This window comes from Schistocerca nitens, chromosome 1, assembly GCF_023898315.1.
Source record: "Schistocerca nitens isolate TAMUIC-IGC-003100 chromosome 1, iqSchNite1.1, whole genome shotgun sequence".
Taxonomy (NCBI): domain Eukaryota; kingdom Metazoa; phylum Arthropoda; class Insecta; order Orthoptera; family Acrididae; genus Schistocerca; species Schistocerca nitens.
The window spans coordinates 194,126,272-194,148,871 of NC_064614.1; the positions used below are offsets into that span (position 1 = coordinate 194,126,272).

Below are 22,600 nucleotides of genomic sequence, written 5' to 3' on the forward strand. Positions count from 1 at the left end.
TAAGATAAATCTCCAGATTGATATAATTCAACTTATTTCAACATTAATAATAATACCTTTCATTCTATCAGTTCACTAAGACGGCTGCGACAGAAGAGACAAAAGACAGTAGCGAGACGCACTACCGTATGTTTTTAAGAAACAATTCTGATCAAAAAGGTCATAGAATATTCATCTCAGATCTGGAAGCTAATACTAAATTGTGCGATTATAAGCTATTCTTTTTATACCGCACAATATGGTCAAAGGGTCACTTTTTCGAAACTCCTTAACAGTCTCCCATTGCGACGCAGAAGTCTGAAATATGGCTCAGAGGTGTGTACAGCCTTACTCTGTACTACTGCAAAAACGTGGCGCCCTCAGATGGCGCTTCAAATAGCAAGGTGTCGATGCATGCGAAGGAAAGGCCACAGAAGTTCATAGAAGCCGTAAGATGCCTTAATGATGTCACATTGGCACCAACTTTCAACAAAATTTTGTCCAACACCACCGCGGACGTGTCACACGATGGAGACGTAGTCACACACACTCTTTCCCACATTTCACCCCTTCTTTGACGCCTCTGCGATGGAGGTCAGAGCCGCGATGACCAATGCTGAAATCACTTGGTTTTATTGTGAATGGCCGAAGAAAACGTTTCAGACACACCGCCGCCCTGTATCGGCACGAAAAGGCTTCGGGGAGTGCATTAAAGGGCGCCAGTGAAGCCGTCTCATCCCTTGGGGCGTTGTTTCCCAAACGTTTTGACTAGATCTACGGGAAGACACAGAAGGAAACAAGCAATGCCCCACGAAGAGAAAAAAAAGGCTGTACCTGAAGCACACCACAGAAAGTATTGAGAATGACCAGAAGGAAAACAACATTCGCAAAATATAACACTCCGTAAACAACATCAGGGAGGGATGTCAACGGCGGACGGAAGCTCTTCATGGCATAGATGGAAATATTATCACTCGAGAATGAGATTTTCACTCTGCAGTGGAGTGTGCGCTGATATGAAACTTCCTGGCAGATTAAAACTGTGTGCCGGATCGAGACTCGAACTCGGGACCTTTGCCTTTCGCGGGCAAGTGCTCTACCATCTGAGCTACCAAAGCACGATCTCGCCCCGTCCTCACAGCTTTACTTCTGCCAGTACCTCGTCTCCTACGTTCCAAAATTTACAGAAGCGAAGGTCCCGAGTTCGAGTCTCGGTCCGGCATACAGTTTTAATCTGCCAGGAAGTTCCATATCAGAGCACACTCCGCTGCAGAGTTTAAATCACATTCTGGAAACATCCCCAAGGCTGTGGCTAAGCCATGTCTCCGCAGTATCCTTTCTTCAGGAGTGCTAGTTCTGCAGGGCTCGCAGGAGAGCTTCTGTAAAATTTGGAAGGTAGGGGACGAGGTAGTGGCAGAAGTAAAGCTGTCAGGGCGGAGCGTGAGTCGTGCATGGGTAGTTCAGCTGGTAGAAATGCAAAGGTCCCAAGTTCGAGTCTCGGTCCGGCACACAGTTTTAATCTGCCAGGAAGTTTCATTATCACTCGATCATATGATATATTACAAGTTTCGAAATAATACTTTGACGACTTATTGAACCTAAAATCAAACTAGAGAAAATTTACCCCCCACAGCTGAAACTCTTGTAAATGAACCACTACATGAAGAGACAACCAACAATTTGAAAAACTGAAAAACAACAAAGGATTTGGAACTGACGGAATACCAGTGGAATACCTGAAATATGGCGCTCATAAACTTCATGAGAAATTGTTTCATCTTGTTCTTAAAATTTGAGGAGAGTAAGACACAACCAATGAATGAAAAGAATGAAGAATACTATCCCTACCAGTCATAGTACTGTCACTTGCAAAGGCTCACCCGCCCCCCGCCCCCCACCCCTACACCTAGGACATCACAGGGGACTGCCAGAATGGTGTACGGTAAAACATATCAACAACATACAGCATGTTCTGCATCAAGACAATCACTGAAAAAGTATGGGGATACAACAAGAACTTCCGTTATCCGTTCATAGACTTTTAGAAGGCGTACGATTCGGTCCATAGAGAAACGGAATGGGAAATCATGGCACAGTAAGGAAACACTAAGAAACTCATCAGCCTCCTCAAAATGATGTTGAGAAGGCGGTAAGGAGGGTGACAGACTGCGGCTCGTTATCGGTCTGTTTAGGGAAGGAAACTGAAGTGAAGCAACGTGATGCACTATCCCCAATGTATCGTCAACCTTGTCATGGAAAAAATAGTAAGAAAAAAAACAAGCAACAAAATAGAAACATCAAAGATAAACAACCAAATATGTTGGACTATGTACATGACACAGTTTTAATTGCAAATAACACTGGTGAAACATACACTTCTAGAAACTAAGTGAAAGCGCCATGAAAATAGGTTTAAAATTAACGAAGAAAAGACAGAATACATATTTATACAAAGGGAAAACATGAGAACAGAACAACACGATGACATTTACGCAGGAAACTACACTTTCAAGAACACTCCCAACTTCAGATATCTTCGTATAAATACAAATCACTGCAGTAGAAGACAATAGAATATCAAATTAGACTACAGAACACATTTCAATTTATCCTCCGAAAGCTTCTTGCCTCCAAATTCATGACTAGGAAAACCAAGCTGAGTCTTTACAACACAAGTATCTGAACAGGGCTACAGTATGGGGTGGAAATGTGGAGCTTGACCAAACGAGAAGAGTACCAACTCTCAGTCTTCCAAAATAAAGGGTACAGAAAAGTCTTTGACCCAAAATTTCATTCAGCAACACAAAGGTGGGTTTGAAGCGCCAATGAAGAATTAGTTAAGCTAGCCGACGAATCCTCGGTAGTGATTATCGCCAAAGCGAGACGTTTGCAATGGGCAGATTATGTTGTCAGAATGGATCCTGGGAGATTTGACAAGATGACGGAAGTTTAACCCTCTGCACATGGCTAGATGAGGTGACCTCAGACTTCAGTGTGTTGGGTATCGCTGACTGATAGGAAGCGGCGCGAGACAAGAAAAAGTGCACCCACGATCGCCACGTCCGAAAGATGCCAATGGTGTGAGTGAGTGAGTGTAGTATTCTCCAAAACAGTCGCAAACAGTATAGTTGATGACATATGTTGCTGCAGGTGTTGGAAGACCTCCAAGTAGGAGCAAGGAAAACTATGTGGTGCAAATATGACGTGTATCTTGCACGCTCTACACAGACAATAACAGACCTTATTAACAAATTATTTGGACTTCGCAGATGCCGTCTTTCGGGAAACTCACTAGGTTTAACACCTCTGGACTTTTTCTGTGGAGAAAATGAAAACAAGAGGTCTTCAACGAAACATCGATGACTCCAGAAGGAATGGAATGTTGTATAAAGTAGACCAAGGCCGCGTAAGGACAAATGAAATACAAAGTGCGGTATGTGTGCCCGGAATCGCTTCATACCATGTGTCAATGGTCAAGGTCAGTATTTTGACCACCTGTAGAGACAGTCATAATAATAATAAAAACACGAAACGAACCTAAATCAAACGATTACCTACATTTGGTAGAGCAGGGCAGACGCGACCTGGAACAGTGGCTTAGGTGCTGTTATAACGTTATTATTTGTCAGGTTCCAAACTTGTTACGTCGCTAAAGTTCTCGTCTGTGGAACCTTATAACGCCACAAAAAGGTGTATAGTCGCCTTGTAAAAAACAAAGTCAGTGATACAATCCAGTAGCTATAAACATTAAAATTATTTCTTTCTAATGCACAGGCCTCTGCAATGCTAGCTCTTCGTGTCTAAACGTTTGGGCCAAGCTCAAAGCCAGCGCATGTGAGTGACTACTCGTACGTTCATGGGGCGATACTGGAGTGACCACAGGCAAGTCCAGCAGCAATGACGTCACAGTGCAGTCTCTCACTACACGACTTCTGCTATGCACAAACAACGCTGCTGTGCAGCCTACAATGATATCTGCGCTAATTTCCTTCCAGATAAATGGTAATTTGTTAATTAGTCAGTTACTTTTCCCAGGGATTATATTCACGTTAAGCGTTACGATGTGGAATGTTTCAACAGAACAGATATAACACACACACATTATATATATATATATTATATATAATTATTTTTTGGAGATGCACTTTATTATATATATATACGGAATAAAGTGCAACTCCAAAAAATAATTTTAAATAATAAAATAAATTTAATTAAAGTGCATCTCCAAAAAATAATTTTAATGTCGAGTAATGAAATGCCGGGACTACATTTGCCTAGGTAACATATTTAACATTGCAAGATAACGTGTTTTTAATGCGTGTTACAGGTGTCAAGGTGCTAGAGGTCAGTTTGTGAGATGGAGTTCCATACCTGTTGCACTAGGTTGGCTCAATACAGCGATAGTTAACGCTGGTTATCGATGACGCTGGAGCTGTCGTCCGATGATGTCCCATATGTGCTCTACTGGAGATAGATCTGTTGTGTGAGCAGGCTAATGCCACATATCGACACTCTGTTGGGTTTTAACAACATTACGTGGGCGAGAGTTATCCTGTTGGTAAATACCCCTGGAATGCTGTTTACGAATGGCAGCACAACAGGTCGAACCACCAGACCGACGTCCCAATTCGTAGTCAGGGTGTGTGGGATAACCACGACAGTGCTCCTGCTCTCATGTGAAATCGCACCTCACACGATAACTCCAGGTGTGGGTCCAGTGTGTCTATCATGGATATAGGTTGTTTGCAGGTCCTCAAATGGACTCCTCCTAACCACCACGCAGCCATCATTGGCACCGAGGCAGAACCATCTCTCATCAGAAAACACAACAGGGCTCCACCCTGCCCTCCAATGGACTCTCGCTTGACACAGTTGAAGTTGCAGATAGTGGTGGCCGGGAGTCACTGGGATACACGCTAGAGGGCGTCTGGCTCGGGGCTGCCCATGAAGTAACTGATTTCTAGCAATTCTGTGTGTCACTGTGGTGCCAGCTACTGCTCAAATTGTTAGTGCACATGTAGTACGATGTGACAGAGCCTGGGACCGCTCTACCGAAAGGGCGCTTTCATGGGCATTTCAAATTGGCTACTAAAAGAAATCCTTTATGGCGTAAAATGAGTTGCTAAGGAGACATTTTTAATTTACCTTTGGAAACACTTCTGCTATGTATCAGACATTTAATATCCGTGGGTAATTTGGATAAAAGCTCTGTACTTCACCCTTATCTGTGTCAATTGAGGCATTGGTTAACATTCCTAGCTTCGCAAAGAGATACCTACAAGATGTACGTATGTGAACCTCACATTTAATTCAATTTTCTTTCTTTTATGCGGTGAATATTTTTTGACTAAGTGAGAAGTTATCCAAGAGTATTATCCCAGAAGACAGCAGTGAATGAAAATATGCAAATATATAAAGTTGATGACCTTATATACTCAATTTTGGCACTTATTAATACGACAAAAGTAGGTGATCCAAAGCATTTCAGCAGGTCTGGTACGTGGTTTTCCACTTTACATCAGTATGCACATCTACGAACTGAATATTTTTCTATCGTGCTTATTATTTATTGTTGTTATTTTATGTTAACCGGAGGTGTGATGTCGTTAACAGTACAAGACTGGATGAGCACCATTTTTTCGAAGTTTAAAACCAGCTCATTTGTGCAGATCCAGTCAGCAACTTTCACAAACTATCATTTATTCTTTTCTCTGTCGATTCTTTTTTTCGCTAAGCTTCACAACAATGCTTGCATCATCTGGAGTCAGGGATAATTCTGACTCCTGATTCAAATAAAATGACAGATCATTACGTAAAACAAGAATGGTAGTGAGGCAATAATCGAACCCTATGGGCCTCTTACTGCAATTTCTTCGCATGGAGATGATGTGGCGTCTCTCTTTGTTCTACACAAACAGTTTAGTGTAACTTTATGCATTCCTTTTCTTAAATAATATCCAAACGAGGCTTGTGATGAAGTATGCACTCCATAAAAAGTAACTTCTCTAGTAAAATATTATGACTGAGACAGTCAAATCACTTCGATAGATTACAGAAGACAGCACCTAATGAAACTTTATCATTTAAATATTTTATTTTGCGGTCAGTAAACGTGTAAAGAGCTGACTCAGTAGAGTGCCCCGTTTGAAGTCCAAACTGTGATTGATAAGTATTCCATTATTATACAGGTGGGTGACAACCCTGGAGTACATTGCTATCTCAAAAACTTTTTTTAAAAAGGTGTAAAGAGGACTCTGGGCGGAAGTATTGATATCAATGAAGTCAATTTTCTTATACGCAGGCCTAAAAATGGCAAATTTTCATCTGTCTGGAGAAACACTTTGGGCTAATGATGTAATATGGAAGTGGCTAAGAACGTTACAAATTATATGAGCACAACATTTTGATTTCTTGACTGATATTTCCCACCCAATTTGATCTTTTACTTTATAGAATATTGATGATCTTCAGCTCCTCAATGTAGCTACCGCACTGCACTTCAAATTCCAAATTGTGGAAGAGGTATGAATTAGTCCCAGTTCGCCAGTCGGAACGAAATTCCTTGAAACAGTACTGGGTAGGAAATTTTAGAGCATTCTTGGATCTGCGAGTTTCGTTACTGCTCAATTTCAGTTCATGTGACACTAATATTAAATTGTAGCTGTTGTAAGATCCTCGCTTTTCGATCAACTGTCGTCAGGAAACTGCACTCAGAAATTCTACAGGACGATCTGGTTTTCATCGACGACAATCAAACGTTTCACATGGAAAACGAGAGCCTCGTCTGCCTGTAATTATTGTATGTGTAGTTTCTCGAGTTCACACCTGTGTGGAAACTTGCTACAGGTTCGTAACGTGTGACGCGATTTAACAAATGTAGCTGAATCATCTTTGTAGCTATGTGTCAGGACGTCAAAATTATTTAGAAAACTGTGTTCTCTGCTTTGTATGGGGCTCGATGAGTGTGAAAATAAGTAGAAGCAAACACGTGTCGATCGACCTTCTGATAAAAGCAGTTTCTTCGTGATGCTGTTTAAGTTTCTGACGACGCCCCAACGAAGTGGCTTAAACTGGGCACGCAGCAAGTAGACCTTTGCTGAATCTGTGCCCGCGAGAAACATGGAAGATTTTCTGTAGCCGTATGCGGTATGTGATGTCGGCTGGAAGACGGAACGTTGACTTTTTAAGTAAAAGCAAGTCATTCTTGGCTCCTACTTAAATATCAATTTTTTCGGAACGCGGATTTTTTTCACGAAATGGTACCGTTAAATCGAAAAAAGTCAGTATTGGAGACAGATTGTTGAACGAACCAATGGCCTCCATCTATCGTATATTTGGCTGTAGATGATAGCCACTGTATCGTTTGGAGCGGGAGGTGTACGTTACAACAACCTGTATCACGTAATTTTGAGAGTAGATAAATGATTTCAAGTTTTATTTTATATAATTCTGAGAACTGTAAGCAGTATTTTCAGTTCTAATGAGAATTACTATATTGAGACATGAGATCTATTCTGTTAATTGAATTAACTAAGTAAAACAATGAATGTTTACTTTATTACTTGTTAATTGGGAGGAGCTATTTTTGGATTACTAAAGGGTTCTTTGATAATACTTGCTGCATATTTTTAATACTCAAGATGGCTTCAGAAGCAAAACAAGAAGTTGAGAGTGTAATATATAAATAAATGACGGTAATACGGGAAGATAAGGATGATTCTAGAATCATTGGTTGTCGATTGTCAGTTGACAGCCCTCTAAGCCATTCAATCATGACACTACTTAGAACTACTAGAGATAAACCAGATCCAGAAGAGGAGAGGCTACAATAAATATTGTAAAAGATCAGGTATGCCAAGAAGAAAAGAAAGATTTCTCAGGAAAACAAAGAGTCATCCAAAAGAATAAAGAGAGCTTAGAGAAAACAGCCAAATAAAATAAAGAGGCTATGAAAAAAATTGCCTACAAACTGACTGAAACAAGTGTAAAATTAGATGAGAAGATTATCCAAGTGCAAGAAAATCTGAAGAGAGCCTAGAAGAAAGACATACTAAACTGCAGAAGAATCTGGCTAAATACGAAGGCAATGTGATTAGAATGAGAGCTAACAGGAAAAGCTGAGAAAGGTGTTATGGGAACTTAGAATGAACTACAAGAGAAGATTCGAGAAATTCAGACACGTCATGACCAACAGATTAAAAAGATGCCAGCGATCCAAAAAGAATGCGACTAACTATTATAGAACTACAGAGTAAATTCACTGAACATTATGTGAATCTGAGGAATAATTTGCAAGTAGGTATACGGCAGCTGGAGTATAAAATTGAAGAGACTGATAGAAAAGTTAGTAATTCAGATTTTGACAGTGAGGGAAGGTAGAGTCATTACAGTAGTGAACCGTGATAACAGGTACACCCAGGATGGGCAAAAATATAAATCGAAAGAGGAAATACACCCAATGATATTTACAGAGTAGTTAAATAGAGTTTTACCAGCACATCTTGAAGATGCAGACAAAAATCCAATCCGCAGCCGACAGAATGGAAGGCGACGGTTTCATTTGCAGAGTTTAAGAAGAAAGAAGAATTACAATCAGTTTTACGGGAAATTTCTGAGAAAAAGTTCCATCAGCTTACAACACTTGATGGTTCACTACATCGCAAATCTGTTGACACGTGGAGGGTACCTTGAGAGAATTCACAGAGCATTTGTGAGAACCGAAAAAAACCTTAGAGCAGATATTAAATAATGACATAATGATATCTACAAGAAACAGGAGGTTGAGTTGAAAGAGAAAAAAATATCTGGCAGCCTGGTTAAATGTACTCTCATTGAGGTGCAGGAAGTTAGAATCCATTATCTTATGGGAAAAGAAACAAACAAACGAACAATCCAGGAGAGAAATAACTATCATTAAAATCGATTTAGTAACACATCATATTACAGAGTGCCAACAGCTTTCCGCAGTGGTAACATCGGTTATTGTCAGATCATCAAAGGCAGGTGCTGTCGGACTTGGCTGGTATTTGGAGGGTGACCGTCCAGGTATACTGAGCACTACTGGCAAGCACTGTGCGCTCAGCCCTTGTGAGGCCAATTTTGGAGCTACTTGACTGAGACAGAGCGGCTTTGGTCACGAGAAATGACAACGCCCAGGAGAGCAGCGTGCTGACCACATGCACATACCTGAACACAGTGACGACTATCAGCTGAGGAGACATGGCGGTCGGTCTGTACCTTTGGGCCTTCCAAGACATGTTCGGATGGAATTCAGTTCAGAGTTGTATTAGAGAGGGACAGATGATTGTCAGTGGTATAGGAAGCACGGAAATGGCTGTTAGTTTCATCACACTCAGAGGAGAGACGAAAATTCAAGAAATTATGTGAGGAGAGTAGACAGATGAGTGCGTAATCAGGTACTAGTCGAGGAGGGAGAGAACCTAGGTTACTAATCAAGATGTGGCGACTGATTGTTGATGCGCTTGTAGACAAATGAAATGAAACGTGCGCTATATCTCAGAAATTGTACGAACACACGTTATGTAGAAGCATCAAATTACCCGATCTTCCAGTAAGAGATGTGAGAAGTTGTAAATGCTGTAGGTGACAAGAATAAACTCATTAAACAGTAAGCGCTAACTATCTTAAGAAGTAGAAGTGAAAGAATATGAATCTACGTTTTTGATAGTGACAGCTTCGAACATGTCCGCTATTTCAGGGATGCACTGAAGTGGAAGCGTTAGTGAGTTTCAATGGAGGCGCTGTTGAAGTGAAAGGGAGAATAGGAGAGAAGAAGAGATTAACCTTTATAGAAGTGAACGCAGCAGAGTCGTGGGAAGGACCTTATCTCTTGAAAAGGAGCCTGTGATTCGACACCGAAGTGAGGAGCCAACGGAGAAATAAATGAAGACATTCTGTGAGAAATTAGCACACGGGAGTCAACATTGGAAGCATATGATAGGCAAGAAGTTTTCTCTACGCAGATGAGTATCATGAAAAGGGTGGATTGCAGACTGAAGATAAAGGGCCATAAATCATTCAGTGTTAGACAACATCCCATTTCTCAAGAAGAAAGGAGAGTGGTAGAAGAAGAGATAATGAGGATAATGAAACTTGGAGTTATAGAAAGAGCCAATAGTAAATGTAACAGTCTCCTTTTTGTGTTGTATAAACGGATGAGAAGCTGAAGATAGTTTTGGATGTGCACATGGTGGACAGAATCATCGAGCTGGAGTGAAACAAACCAGAAACCATAAAAGAACTGATCCAGAAATTTCGAGGCGCAAAGATACACAATAGTTCTGAACAAACTTTCGGTTGTTAGCAGATAACTTCAGCGCCAGACTCTTCTCAGTACATAAACTTTACTTACGCTGGAAGGAGCTGTTAATTAAAAGTTCCTCATTTGGACTTAACGAGTCTGTTTCTGAATTCATCAGGGCTTGAGATAAAATTCTAGTTGACGAAGTACTTAAAAGTCAGTTTCTGTGTATATGATATGTCTATTTCAAGGGAGGAACATTTGTAAAAATTAGATGCAATCATAGAACAATTCAAGCGGCAACGTGGGTGATGGCAAATTTGGATACACTGGAATTTGATAAATCACAGTTAAAGTTTCTGGACCACATAATTTGGTAGGAAGATATTTACACAGACCCAAGTAAATTGGAAGCTATCCTACATTTTCCCATCTTCAGTAATAAGAAGGAATTCAGAGAACTTTTCAGTATGTGTAAGTTTCCACAAGTTTGAGGAAGCTAATGAAGGTATGACCCTGGAATGCGGAATGTCAAGAGGAATTTGAGAGAATTGAAGAAAGTATGAGTAATGCAGCACTTGGGCAAAAAGACTGATTCTGAAGTGATATACACACCTGGTAAAACCAACCTAATACCCAGTATTTAAGCAAGACTGCTGACTTATTTCTGGAGAGTGACACTGAGCAGGCTGCAAGATGAAAAAATTAGGATCAACCTGATGGAAGGAATACGAGACAAGGAATTCATAAAAAGACTCTTGAGAAATATACATCAAGAGCCAAATGAAGATGCCAACTAGAAGTAATTAAGAGTAAATACAGATGTGCTGGAGAAGAAAATATTCGTACCTGTTACTACACCTCCAACAGAAATCTATACAAGAGGAACCAGGAGCATGAAGAAATCTGGAAACTTTGTGTATCAGAATATGTGGAGGATAAATTAATTTGGTGTATACATTATAGTAACGCCCAGTGTGGACCAAAGAAGTGTCTTTAGAAACTGAAATGAGTTTGTCCTTTTAATAACACGAGGAACCACATGCTTAAATTACTGAATGCTTGTGACACCTGCCAAAAGACTAAAACAACCAGACTCCAATATAAGAATCATGTGCACCCAATCGCACTTCATATGAACATCAGTTAAAGATATTGTAGCCATAGATTAGTTTGAGCTTTTGGAAAGAGCGTGGGGGAAATTCATATTTTAGTTGCTGAATAACTAGTTTCTCAGTTTATTTTAAAAATTTTACCTGTTGAAGAAATCTACCCGCAAAGCAAGCAAGAGGTTACCTCAATAATTTATGTACATAAGAGCGTATTCTGAGTGATAACAGGTCACAATTTCGATTCAAACTGTGGGCGTAAATGCTCAGTAGATATCAGAAAGAGCAGACTGCTGTGTCTTGGTAAAGGCCAGCATCCAACCCTGCTGCATGAATGATAAAAGTGATGAATTGTTTCACAGGAAGCATGGTTTATGAAAGGAGTATTTAGAGAAGTTTGAACATTTTATGAACCATCTATCACATAATTCCATAAAATATGTGCCATGTGAGATCTTACTTAATCAGGAACCTGGTAGCATTTTCTAATAATTTTTGGAATACCCACCTGGGAATGGTACAACTTGGGAGGAGTTAGATCTAGTGGAACTGAACATGAAGGAAAAAGCAAAGAGGAGATAATAGAGACATGATAAAGCCAATCGGGTGGGAGATATGATATGAAAGGCACACACCAGAGTAAATAAAATAAATTCTGAGATACCTAAGTTCAGTCATGTTTATAAAGGATTGTATAAGATCAAAAAGACTGAAAATCTGTACACTGTGGAAGCAGAGTATATGTAAATAAAGAGAGGTCATAGTGAGGAACATGTTGAAAACATAAAAGGTTTTATATACATGAAGATGGTGGAATATATTCAGAATAAGGAACCAGCAACTCCTGTGTTGTTATACCAACTGGCTATTGGTATATTCGAAACTAACTGAGACCTTACTTCCTGTTTCAAGTTTGACTCCTCTCCAATCACTGAAATTCTTAGGGTAAAGTTGTAGAAATTGCTAGGTAGATTAAGCAGTGGTTGTCCGAACATTTCTGTCAGAAACAGTTTTAATAAGACATATGGCATATGTGTCACAATTATATGAAGGTAATGTTAATGTAGTACTAATCTTATCTGTATCTTTATATAAGTACTTATATGTAAATCATGAAGGAAAAGGTATGTTGATAACAAGGACAGTTATACACTGGAAGAGCAGAGGAATATTGATTTAATGGTCTATCTAGCTACTGATATTGATAATGGATGTGTTTATAAGAGGCTTAAGTAGAATTCTGTCACTATTTAATGAGTAATCAATACCAATATTGCAGATCCTGAACTATATACACTCCCGGAAATTGAAATAAGAACACCGTGAATTCATTGTCCCAGGAAGCGGAAACTTTATTGACACATTCCTGGGGTCAGATACATCACATGATCACACTGACAGAACCACAGGCACATAGACACAGGCAACAGAGCATGCACAATGTCGGCACTAGTACAGTGTATATACACCTTTCGCAGCAATGCAGGCTGCTATTCTCCCATGGAGAAGATCGTAGAGATGCTGGATGTAGTCCTGTGGAACGGCTTGCCATGCCATTTCCACCTGGCGCCTCAGTTGGACCAGCGTTCGTGCTGGACGTGCAGACCGCGTGAGACGACGCTTCATCCAGTCCCAAACATGCTCAATGGGGGACACATCCGGAGATCTTGCTGGCCAGGGTAGTTGACTTACACCTTCTAGAGCACGTTGGGTGGCACGGGATACATGCGGACGTGCATTGTCCTGTTGGAACAGCAAGTTCCCTTGCCGGTCTAGGAATGGTAGAACTATGGGTTCGATGACGGTTTGGATGTACCGTGCACTATTCAGTGTCCCCTCGACGATCACCAGTGGTGTACGGCCAGTGTAGGAGATCGCTCCCCACACCATGATGCCGGGTGTTGGCCCTGTGTGCCTCGGTCGTATGCAGTCCTGATTGTGGCGCTCACCTGCACGGCGCCAAACACGCATACGACCATCATTGGCACCAAGGCAGAAGCGACTCTCATCGCTGAAGACGACACGTCTCCATTCGTCCCTCCATTCACGCCTGTCGCGACACCACTGGAGGCGGGCTGCACGATGTTGGGGCGTGAGCGGAAGACGGCCTAACGGTGTGCGGGACCGTAGCCCAGCTTCATGGAGACGGTTGCGAATGGTCCTCGCCGATACCCCACGAGCAACAGTGTCCCTAATTTGCTGGGAAGTGGCGGTGCGGTCCCCTACGGCACTGCGTAGGATCCTACGGTCTTGGCGTGCATCCGTGCGTCGCTGCGGTCCGGTCCCAGGTCGACGGGCACGTGCACCTTCCGCCGACCACTGGCGACAACATCGATGTACTGTGGAGACCTCACGCCCCGCGTGTTGAGCAATTCGGCGGTACGTCCACCCGGCCTCCGGCACGCCCACTATACGCCCTCGCTCAAAGTCCGTCAACTGCACATACGGTTCACGTCCACGCTGTCGCGGCATGCTACCAGTGTTAAAGACTGCGGTGGAGCTCCGTATGCCACGGCAAACTGGCTGACACTGACGGCGGCGGTGCACAAATGCTGCGCAGCTAGCGCCATTCGACGGCCAACACCGCGGTTCCTGGTGTGTCCGCTGTGCCGTGCGTGTGATCATTGCTTGTACAGCCCTCTCGCAGTGTCCGGAGCAAGTATGGTGGGTCTGACACACCGGTGTCAATGTGTTCTTTTTTCCATTTCCAGGAGTGTATATCAATAAAAACGAGAAAACATTATACTAGCCTATTGGCAATAACAATAACTATTTAAATACAATAAAATACCCTATGACAGAGTAAAATCGCTGTTTCTGCTGAAATTTCTCTCTGGGCAATGACATTATTCATAATTGTGTACATTGTTGTCTGAGATATGCTTAGTGGGCTAACTTAGTATCTACATTTTTTAACTGACTTAGAGGTAAGTATGTAACTGTCAACTAGCTGTAAAAGCTGATATACTAAAAGTACGATGTGTTCTATATCAATAATATGATATAGATAAGAATTGAATAGTTACTAGACTGTTGGGTTTCTTCTCTCTCTTTAATGTGACTTGAATTAACGACTGTCTGGAAGGTAGTAGGATCGACAGCAAAAAGAACCTGCTGAAACGAAGGCAAACCAAAGGGGCCAATGAAGTAAGTGAGTGAGTTTACAATGTGCTGCAAAAATGGTGACCATCAACGAATATTTGTTTGATGGCCCACACTAACTTTTGAGAGAAGAGATTCATTACAAGTGAGTGTAAAACAAAAAACAAAACAATTCATCTGTGAAAATAATTTCCTTTTTATTATGATTTCTTTTATAATATTTTTGTAGAAACAGTTCACTACTGGAGTGAGAGGGAATTTGTGCACAAAACATTGTAATTTTACTGCTTATTCTTAAATTAATGTTCTTTATCTTCCTTTTTTGTAATAATTAATAACATTTTCTATTTTCTTTTAAGAAGTCTTTTAGGGTGGAAAGATAAGGGATCCATGAACCAATACTCAGAGATGAATCAATTACACATGTCACTAATAGGAAAATGATTGTTGAGTGTCGAGAACGCTAAAACAGTTAGACTGCGCTAGAAGGCGAATCGTTGTTGAGGTGGTGTAGTGGGAGGTGGTGTATTTGAAGTCATGTCGGCTAAGTATGTCCCCATCGCTATGGGTTGATCCTCAGTAAATCGTTATCATTATACCAGTTAATGACAAAAAGCACTTGGTTTTACAAAATTGCAAATATAAAAGTACTAAGTTCCGATGCTATGTGTTCGTGACAACTGCGCCAGCCAACGGATTGCAGAGTGGACTAAAGGTACCAGTCAGTACAATAGCACGTGACAAAATTTCGATGTACTGGAAGTATGCTGAGTTTATATAGGACTGATTATGTAAACGAATGTGGCAGTTATCTTCCATTGTGTTTAATAAGAATATATCATTTTATACAGCGCAAATTCGCAGTGATCTTGATTATATCGAAGGCTATATTTTGCCGAGTGTAGTACCATCAAGCAGCCAAAACTGGTTGTAACATCTCCGTTGCCAGAATTGATCCTCTTAACAATTGGGTAATGGTCGCATAGGTCAAAGGTTAGGTTGGTATGTTATTTCAGAACTTAACAACCAAAATTTAAACGTTGCTGTTACAAGATGACGGATTTGTTCTTTGTAACACAGACGTGGTCAGTCTGTGAATGGGCACCATTACTGGAATGCTTTCTGCAGCTTGTCAGTCCGTCAACCTATCCCTCAGGGAAGCAACTATGAAGTAGATCTTCTTGCCACTGTTGACACTCTCAGCTGGTACGCTACATTAATGAAATAAGTTGGAAACATTTTGGAAACTGATGTGTGTAAGAATCTGAACTGATTTACTAAACTGTTGTTTGACCTGGACCTTAACACGCGTAACTCTTCCCTTGAACCCGCGACTGCTTGTCTAGGAAGCCAGCTGGGAAGCCCGCTTCCAGATGACCGGTACTACAAGGGCAGAAGAACATCAGTCTTTTGAGGGAGTCACGACGTAAAATTTTTCGTTAAAGGACCAATTCGTGATATCTATCAGCTCACAAGACACCATTACCTTTCCTCAAAGTCTTGAAGGGATTTTGGAACCCACTTTGGACGAAACCCTAGGCTTTGTAACAGCACGCTCTCGTTGACAGTTACTATGAGCGAGGCGTCCTTCAGGAAGTGACGTCATCTGTCTGGAGAGGCTGTGCTCACGACAGTGCAGCGGCAAGGGTAGACAGTTTCAAGTCGCGGCCTTCTCCACCGGCGACATTCTCATCCTCGTCGTACAACCGTACGTCCTTGGCGTAGTACCACACGCCGATGTCCAGAAACGTGCCCGAAAACAGGAAACCTGTGAATATATGGTACTCATCAAGCGTTCCGCAACTCCAAAAATAAAATCATTTTAATTTTGCCAAGAGTGGAAAACGTACAGTACAACCACAAAATACCTGATTCTCGGTCCCTAGAAATGATTTTATTACACAGTATAAGTACGAAAAGTACGAATGATACTACACATCCGCTTGTGCTAAACTAGCTCATTACGAGTGAAACTAATTTACCTCTTCGTATTATTGCCCCAATCATCAATCACTCCATATATGAGAAGACACTTAATAAACAAACATAAGCTTAAATTCCACTAATTTATCCACGTTCCTTATTTATCCACCTCCAAAATAAATAAATTCACACCATGAATAATAATCTGAAAAATTTTGTCACTAAGTTTCTCACAAGAACCTTGCCCGACAGACCGTGCTGCGCTCGCACTTCAACTCTCGCTCTCTTCGTCGGAACTAAAAGACTGTCAACAATACTTGAGAGCTCGCAAAAGCATAAAGCACTCTCGAAACTTTTAGATAACAGAGATACTAGAAGACGCGCACAGCTTGTAAAGACTCTGCAGTCAGGAAACAGCCGCTTGCGATGTTTCAAGGGTATCTCTTTTGTAAGAAATTCTTAAAAAGTGACGTTCGTAGTGATGAAAATTTCTGATACAGTCTGGGCAGAAAATATGTCACGGTACATCAATAGCATCTATATCAGTGCTTTCTGATATGACGTCATCAGTCCTTGAGTAAACTAATTTACATATTTCTCGGTGCATGTCTGTTTAAAAGTTGCACGGCGAGGACAGGTTCAGTTCTACGTTGAGCAGTGTGCTAGGAATGCCAGATCTTTCGAGAGATTAGTAGAGAGGAAGCTTATCGAAGAAATTAATTGTAATTTGTTTTATGTGAAAGGTACGTAAGATGAATTTTTTGTATTCCATTTAACTAGTATTACACAGATACTAGAAAACGAAAACAACTTATAACTATAACAATTGTGGAGGTCGGGATCAGCCCCATTAGTTATTTCAAGGGTGTCTCTTTACTAGGGATTTCTTGAAAACTGATGCTCGTAATAATGACGATTTCTAACACAGTCTGCGTAGAAAAGATCCCATGAAAGATCGGAAGCATCCGTATCAGTGACCAGTACTTGGTACTACGCCCAACGTAAGCGTGATAACCAAAATTCTCAACTAATATTACGAAACATTGACGTTTTTCAGGACACTCCGTCCTAGTATATAGAAACCAAACAACAGTGGGCATAAAAACGCATTCCACTTGTGCTCTTACTATGACAATTAATGTAATATCTTCACTTTTATGTCACTTCTAGTCCGAAGCTTTAGATATATACGAGAAGACTGCAATATAACGAATAATTCTGCTTTCACATTGCCAAGCCTCTGCAGGCTTTGATTTTCAAAGTTGAGCAAGCTACTCACATGGCACATGTCAGTTATTTTCCTATTACTTCTTACTCCAGCGAGTAATCAATGGTCTGGTTTGTCCCCTCCTGTATACCATATAGTCATTTATTTTGTTCTACACTACTGGCCATTAAAATTGCTACACGAAGAAGAAATGCAGATGATAAACGGGTATTCATTGGACAAATATATCATACTAGAACTGACATGTGATTACATTTTCACGCAGTTTGGGTGCATAGATCCTGAGAAATCAGTACCCAGAACAACAACCTCTGGCCGTCATAACGGCCTTGATACGCCTGGGCATTCAGTCAAACAGAGCTTGGATGGCGTGTACAGGTACAGCTGACCATGCAGCTTCAACACGATGCCACAATTCATCAAGAGTAGTGACTTGAGTATTGTGACGAGCTAGATGATCGGCCACCATTGACCAGACGTTTTCAATTGGTGAGACATCTGGAGAATGTGCTGGCCAGGGCAGCAATCTAACATTTTCTGTATCCAGAAAGGCCCGTACAGGACCTGCAACATGCGGTCGTGCATTATCCTGCTGAAATGTAGGGTTTCGCAGGGATCGAATGAAACGTAGAGCCACGGTTCGTAACACATCCAAAATGTAACGTCCACTGTTCAAAGTGCTATCAGTGCGAACAAGAAGTGACCGAAACGTGTAACCAATGGCTCCCCATAACATCACGCCGGGTGATACGCCTGTATGGCGATGACGAATACACGCTTCCAATGTGCGTTTACCGCGATGTCGCCAAACACGGATGCGACCATCATGATGCTGTAAACAGAACCTGGATTCATCCGAAAGAAAATGACGTTTTGCCATTCGTGCAGCCAGGTTCGTCTTTGAGTACACTATCGCGGGCGCTCCTTTCTGTGATGCAGAGTCAAGGGTAACCGCAGCCATGGTCTCCGAGCTGATAGTCCATGCTGCTGCAAACGTCGTCGAACTGTTCGTGCAGATAGTTGTTGTCTTGCAAACGTCCCCATGTGTTGACTCAGGGATCGAGACGTGGCTGCACGATCCGTTACAGCCATGCGGATAAGATGACTGTCATCTCGACTGCTCGTGATATGAGGCTGTTGGGATCCAGTACGGCGTTCCGTATTACTCTCCTCAATCCACCAATTCCATATTCTGCTAACAGTCATTGGATCTCGACCAACGCGAGCAGCAATGTCGCGATGCGATAAACCGCAATTGCGATAGGCCACAATCCGACCTTCACCACAGTCGGAAACTTGATGGTACGCATTTCTCCTCCTTACACGAGGCATCACAACAACGTTTCACCAGGCAACGCCGGTGAACTGCATCGGTTGGAAATCGGTTGGAAACTTTCCTCATGTCAGTACGTTGTAGGTGTCGCCACCGGCGCCAATTTTGTGTGAATGCTCTGAAAAGCTAATCATTTGCATTTCACAGATCTTCTTCTTGTCGGTTAAATTTCGCGTCTGTAACACATCAACTTCGTGGTGTAGCAATTTTAATGGCTAGTAGTGTATTAACTGCACAATATTAACCTATGTCGGAGTTATTTTACAACAGACTACCTAACAAGTTTATTGTAAACATTTAGATTTATGTCACACGGCGATTTATACATTTTAGCGTTTTTCACACAGCTATTACTATTTATACATTTCAGTCCTTTGCACAGGGTTACAAGACGAGAAGTTACTGTAAAAGGAACTCCTATATGACATACAGCTCATTTTCATTAACATCTATCCTAGTGACACATTTTATTAACATAGTAACGTATTTCTTGTCGACTGCTTGTCCTCCCATTTCAAAATGGCTCGAAGTGGTTCCTGTAATAATGCTGAAGAATTCTTTTCAAGTGAGCATTCTATAGACTCAATTCCCGGTCTTTTTGTGTTTTAACTCGTCACAAGCTCTCTATTCCCCACACACTATTGTCTTCACGAGTACCTAAAGTTTTGGAATGACATTCATTATTGTGATTCAGTCAGCTGTGCCAGTTACTTTGTGTACCGTCCATTCCCCTTATGTATCGAAATATACCTCTCGCTAATTCAAAAGATTCAGCATCTACCGTTCTCTGACGTAAGGGAGCAGATAGCCAGTTCTCCCGTTGTGATTCTTCAAATTCTTCCGTCGTGTTAATTGATCGAACAGTTCACGGGTGTACGGCCGGTTCATAGTGTCCAACGGGCATAATATTTCGGCAATCAGACATTTCGCCATCGTCAGGTGCGCTGACGAACTGAGCTGTTGGGGGCGCGCAGCCAACTAATATCCCTTGCCCCCGAGAACCCTTCCGTCCGCTGTCCGCCCGTGTCCGCGGGTCGGCAGTTGCGGCGTCTGTGATGGCGTTGATGTACGGCCTCTGTCCGCTGCAGTCGCCAGATCGTTGTGTTCGATGAGAGCCTTCTTCATTAAACTCAGCGCTGGAACCAAGCCTTGCTTAGATTATAGCCGCAGTCACGGTTGACGAAATCGTCCCTGGTAGAGATTCCTATGGCATCTTTAGCGACACTGTCCCAGTATTTGAAAGTCTGTGCCACAATTCGGTAAGTTCGTATTCCATGACGCGATTGTCGGACAAACAGTGCTCTGCGACCGCTGAATTGTTGGGATACATCGGGCGAGTGTGCCTCTGGTGTCCTCGACAACGATCCTTGACGGTGCGCACTCTATAACATATGTCTTCCCATGTTCACATGGAATTTGGTATACATCGGCCTTCCGCAAAACTAGGTTTATCTTTGAGCCTTCCCAATAATGCTCGTGTTTTATTGGGTGGGCAAAAGACAGTTTTTATTCTGCGCATCTTCAATATGCGTCCGATTTTTCCCGATATCGATCCAGCGTATGGTATAAAGGCAATGGCTGCCTCATCCTCCGAGACTTCTTCCATCTCCACAGACTGTACTGTTATGGCGGGGCAGAGAGCGCGCATAATCTGCCATTCTGGGTACCCGCTTTTTCGGAATACAGTTCTGAGGTGTTCCAGCTCCTGAGACAGACTCTCTGCATCTGAAATGGTGCGCGTCCTGTGTACCAGTGTTTTTAGTACTCCATTCCTCTGCGAAGGGTGGTGGAAATTGTCTGCATGCAAACAGAGGTCAGTGAACGTTTTCTTCCAATGCACACCGTGGCCCAGCTCTTCTATTGACAATGGCGTCCAGGCATGGTAATCTTCCTTCTGATTCCGTCTCCGTAGCGAATTTTATAGGGGATATATGGAGTTCTAATGTGTGAGGAAGTCAAGGAGTTTGTCCCTTCCATGGGACTATATGGCGACTGTGTCATCCATATTGCGGATAAAACACGTGGGTTTTCATTTGGAGGACTTCAGGACCTTCTCCTCGAAGTATTCCACATACAAATTCTCGATTACAGGGAAGAGTGGGCTGTCCATTGCGACTGCTTCCGTTTGTTCGTAGTATTCTCCACTAAACTGGAAACACGTGGAGGTCAGGATTTCCCTGAAAAGGTCGGTAGTCTTCTCGTCATATTTCTGACCAATAAGTTCTAAACACTCTAGTAGAGGTACTCTGTTGGAAAATGAAACGACTGGAAAACTGACCAGTATATCTAAGTCTTTCACCCTGAAGCTGTCGAAGCGTTTCAAAAAACCCACAGAATGGCTGATACCATGAGCGCACCTGTCGATGGTGACATGTCTGATCGTCACAATATTGTGCCCGTTGGTAATATGAGCCGGCAGTACATCCTTGGACAGTTCGATCAATTCTCAAGTTAATTTTCAGTACCCCTTAAGTCCGCTATTATCCTTTGTCGTCCGTACTGTTACCCACTTCTTACGTGTTCTTAATTTGCTTCTTGTGATCTGACCTATGTTTGCTACATTACCTCTATAAAGTCCTTTCCGCTAGTTCTTACCTGAAGCAAACAAGAAATCTTCGAGCTTTTAGTTATGACTCACCTGCCGCCAAGATATTTGGGGCGTGACGCATGCGGGCCATGTCGTAGAGCCAGCAGTTGCCGCGTGATCCGCACGTCTCACTCCACACCAAGCAGCTAGAGTCTGCGAAAGTAAGATAGGCCCTCCAGCAGCAGAATTTCCATCGTCATTGTAAATAATCTGATTTGTATTAACAACAAAAATCAATAATATTTCTGTCAAACATAAAGCAATGCACACTGAAGTTGGGATGTTGTCGAAACTGCACGATATGAAAACCTGCTCCACGGTAGTCTTTGAACAGCAGACCACTGTGTGTATGAAGCGAGGACGGTATTGGCAGTTGGTGCAATGAAAATGACAGAAGTCATCCAACACAATTTGCAGGCATGTCAAACACGGAGGTGGCCAGGTGATCTAATGTGATTCCTTTTCTTGTTACCCGATCGCAGCAGCAATTTCGAACCAAAGTTACGGCGCGTTCCCCTTACTAATGCACTGTATGTCCAGTTATGAACACCAAGGGAAAAAATGACTCACTCGAATCTTTTAATTTAAGTTGTACTGTGTTTGCAGTACAAGAACGAAGAAAGAGAAAGCGTCACAACTGAAACTATTAAAGCAATACGTGAAGACCTTAATCTCGACAATGAAACTGGTTAGATTTCCTACTATAATACGAGGGAGACAAAGAAACATAACTGTTCCGCAGAGCCAGAATAACAATTCTTTCTCGTAGAAGGTACTTTTGTCTATGAAGTCTCAAAAATGGCTCAAATGGCTCTGAGCACTATGGGACTCAACTGCTTTTGGTCATCAGTCCCCTAGAACTTAGAACTACTCAAACCTAACTAACCTAAGAACATCACACACATCCATACCCGAGGCAGGATTCGAACCTGCGACCGTAGCAGCAGCGCGGCTCCGGACTGGAGTGCCTAGAACCGCACGGCCACCGCGGCCGGCGATGAAGTCTACAACTGGTAATTAAAAGTTGCTAAGTGAAGTCGTGAAATGTTAAGAATTGCTGCTTGAAAATAATTAA

The 22,600-nt window shown here is 42.0% G+C and overlaps 1 protein-coding gene across 2 annotated transcripts in view; it reads right to left on the reverse strand.

The window, feature by feature from the left end:
- Positions 1-15,817: 15,817 nt before the first annotated feature.
- Positions 15,818-22,600, reverse strand: part of LOC126235009 (solute carrier organic anion transporter family member 74D-like) — a 123,420-nt gene continuing 116,637 nt past the window's right edge. For both annotated transcript variants that reach the window (XM_049943755.1, XM_049943748.1), the window contains 2 exons: positions 21,577-21,678; positions 15,818-16,222 (listed from right to left, as the gene is read on the reverse strand). In XM_049943755.1, the coding sequence (XP_049799712.1) occupies positions 16,080-16,222; positions 21,577-21,678 (245 nt within the window). In that variant the 3' untranslated portion in view covers positions 15,818-16,079. The remainder of the gene's footprint in view (positions 16,223-21,576; positions 21,679-22,600) is intronic.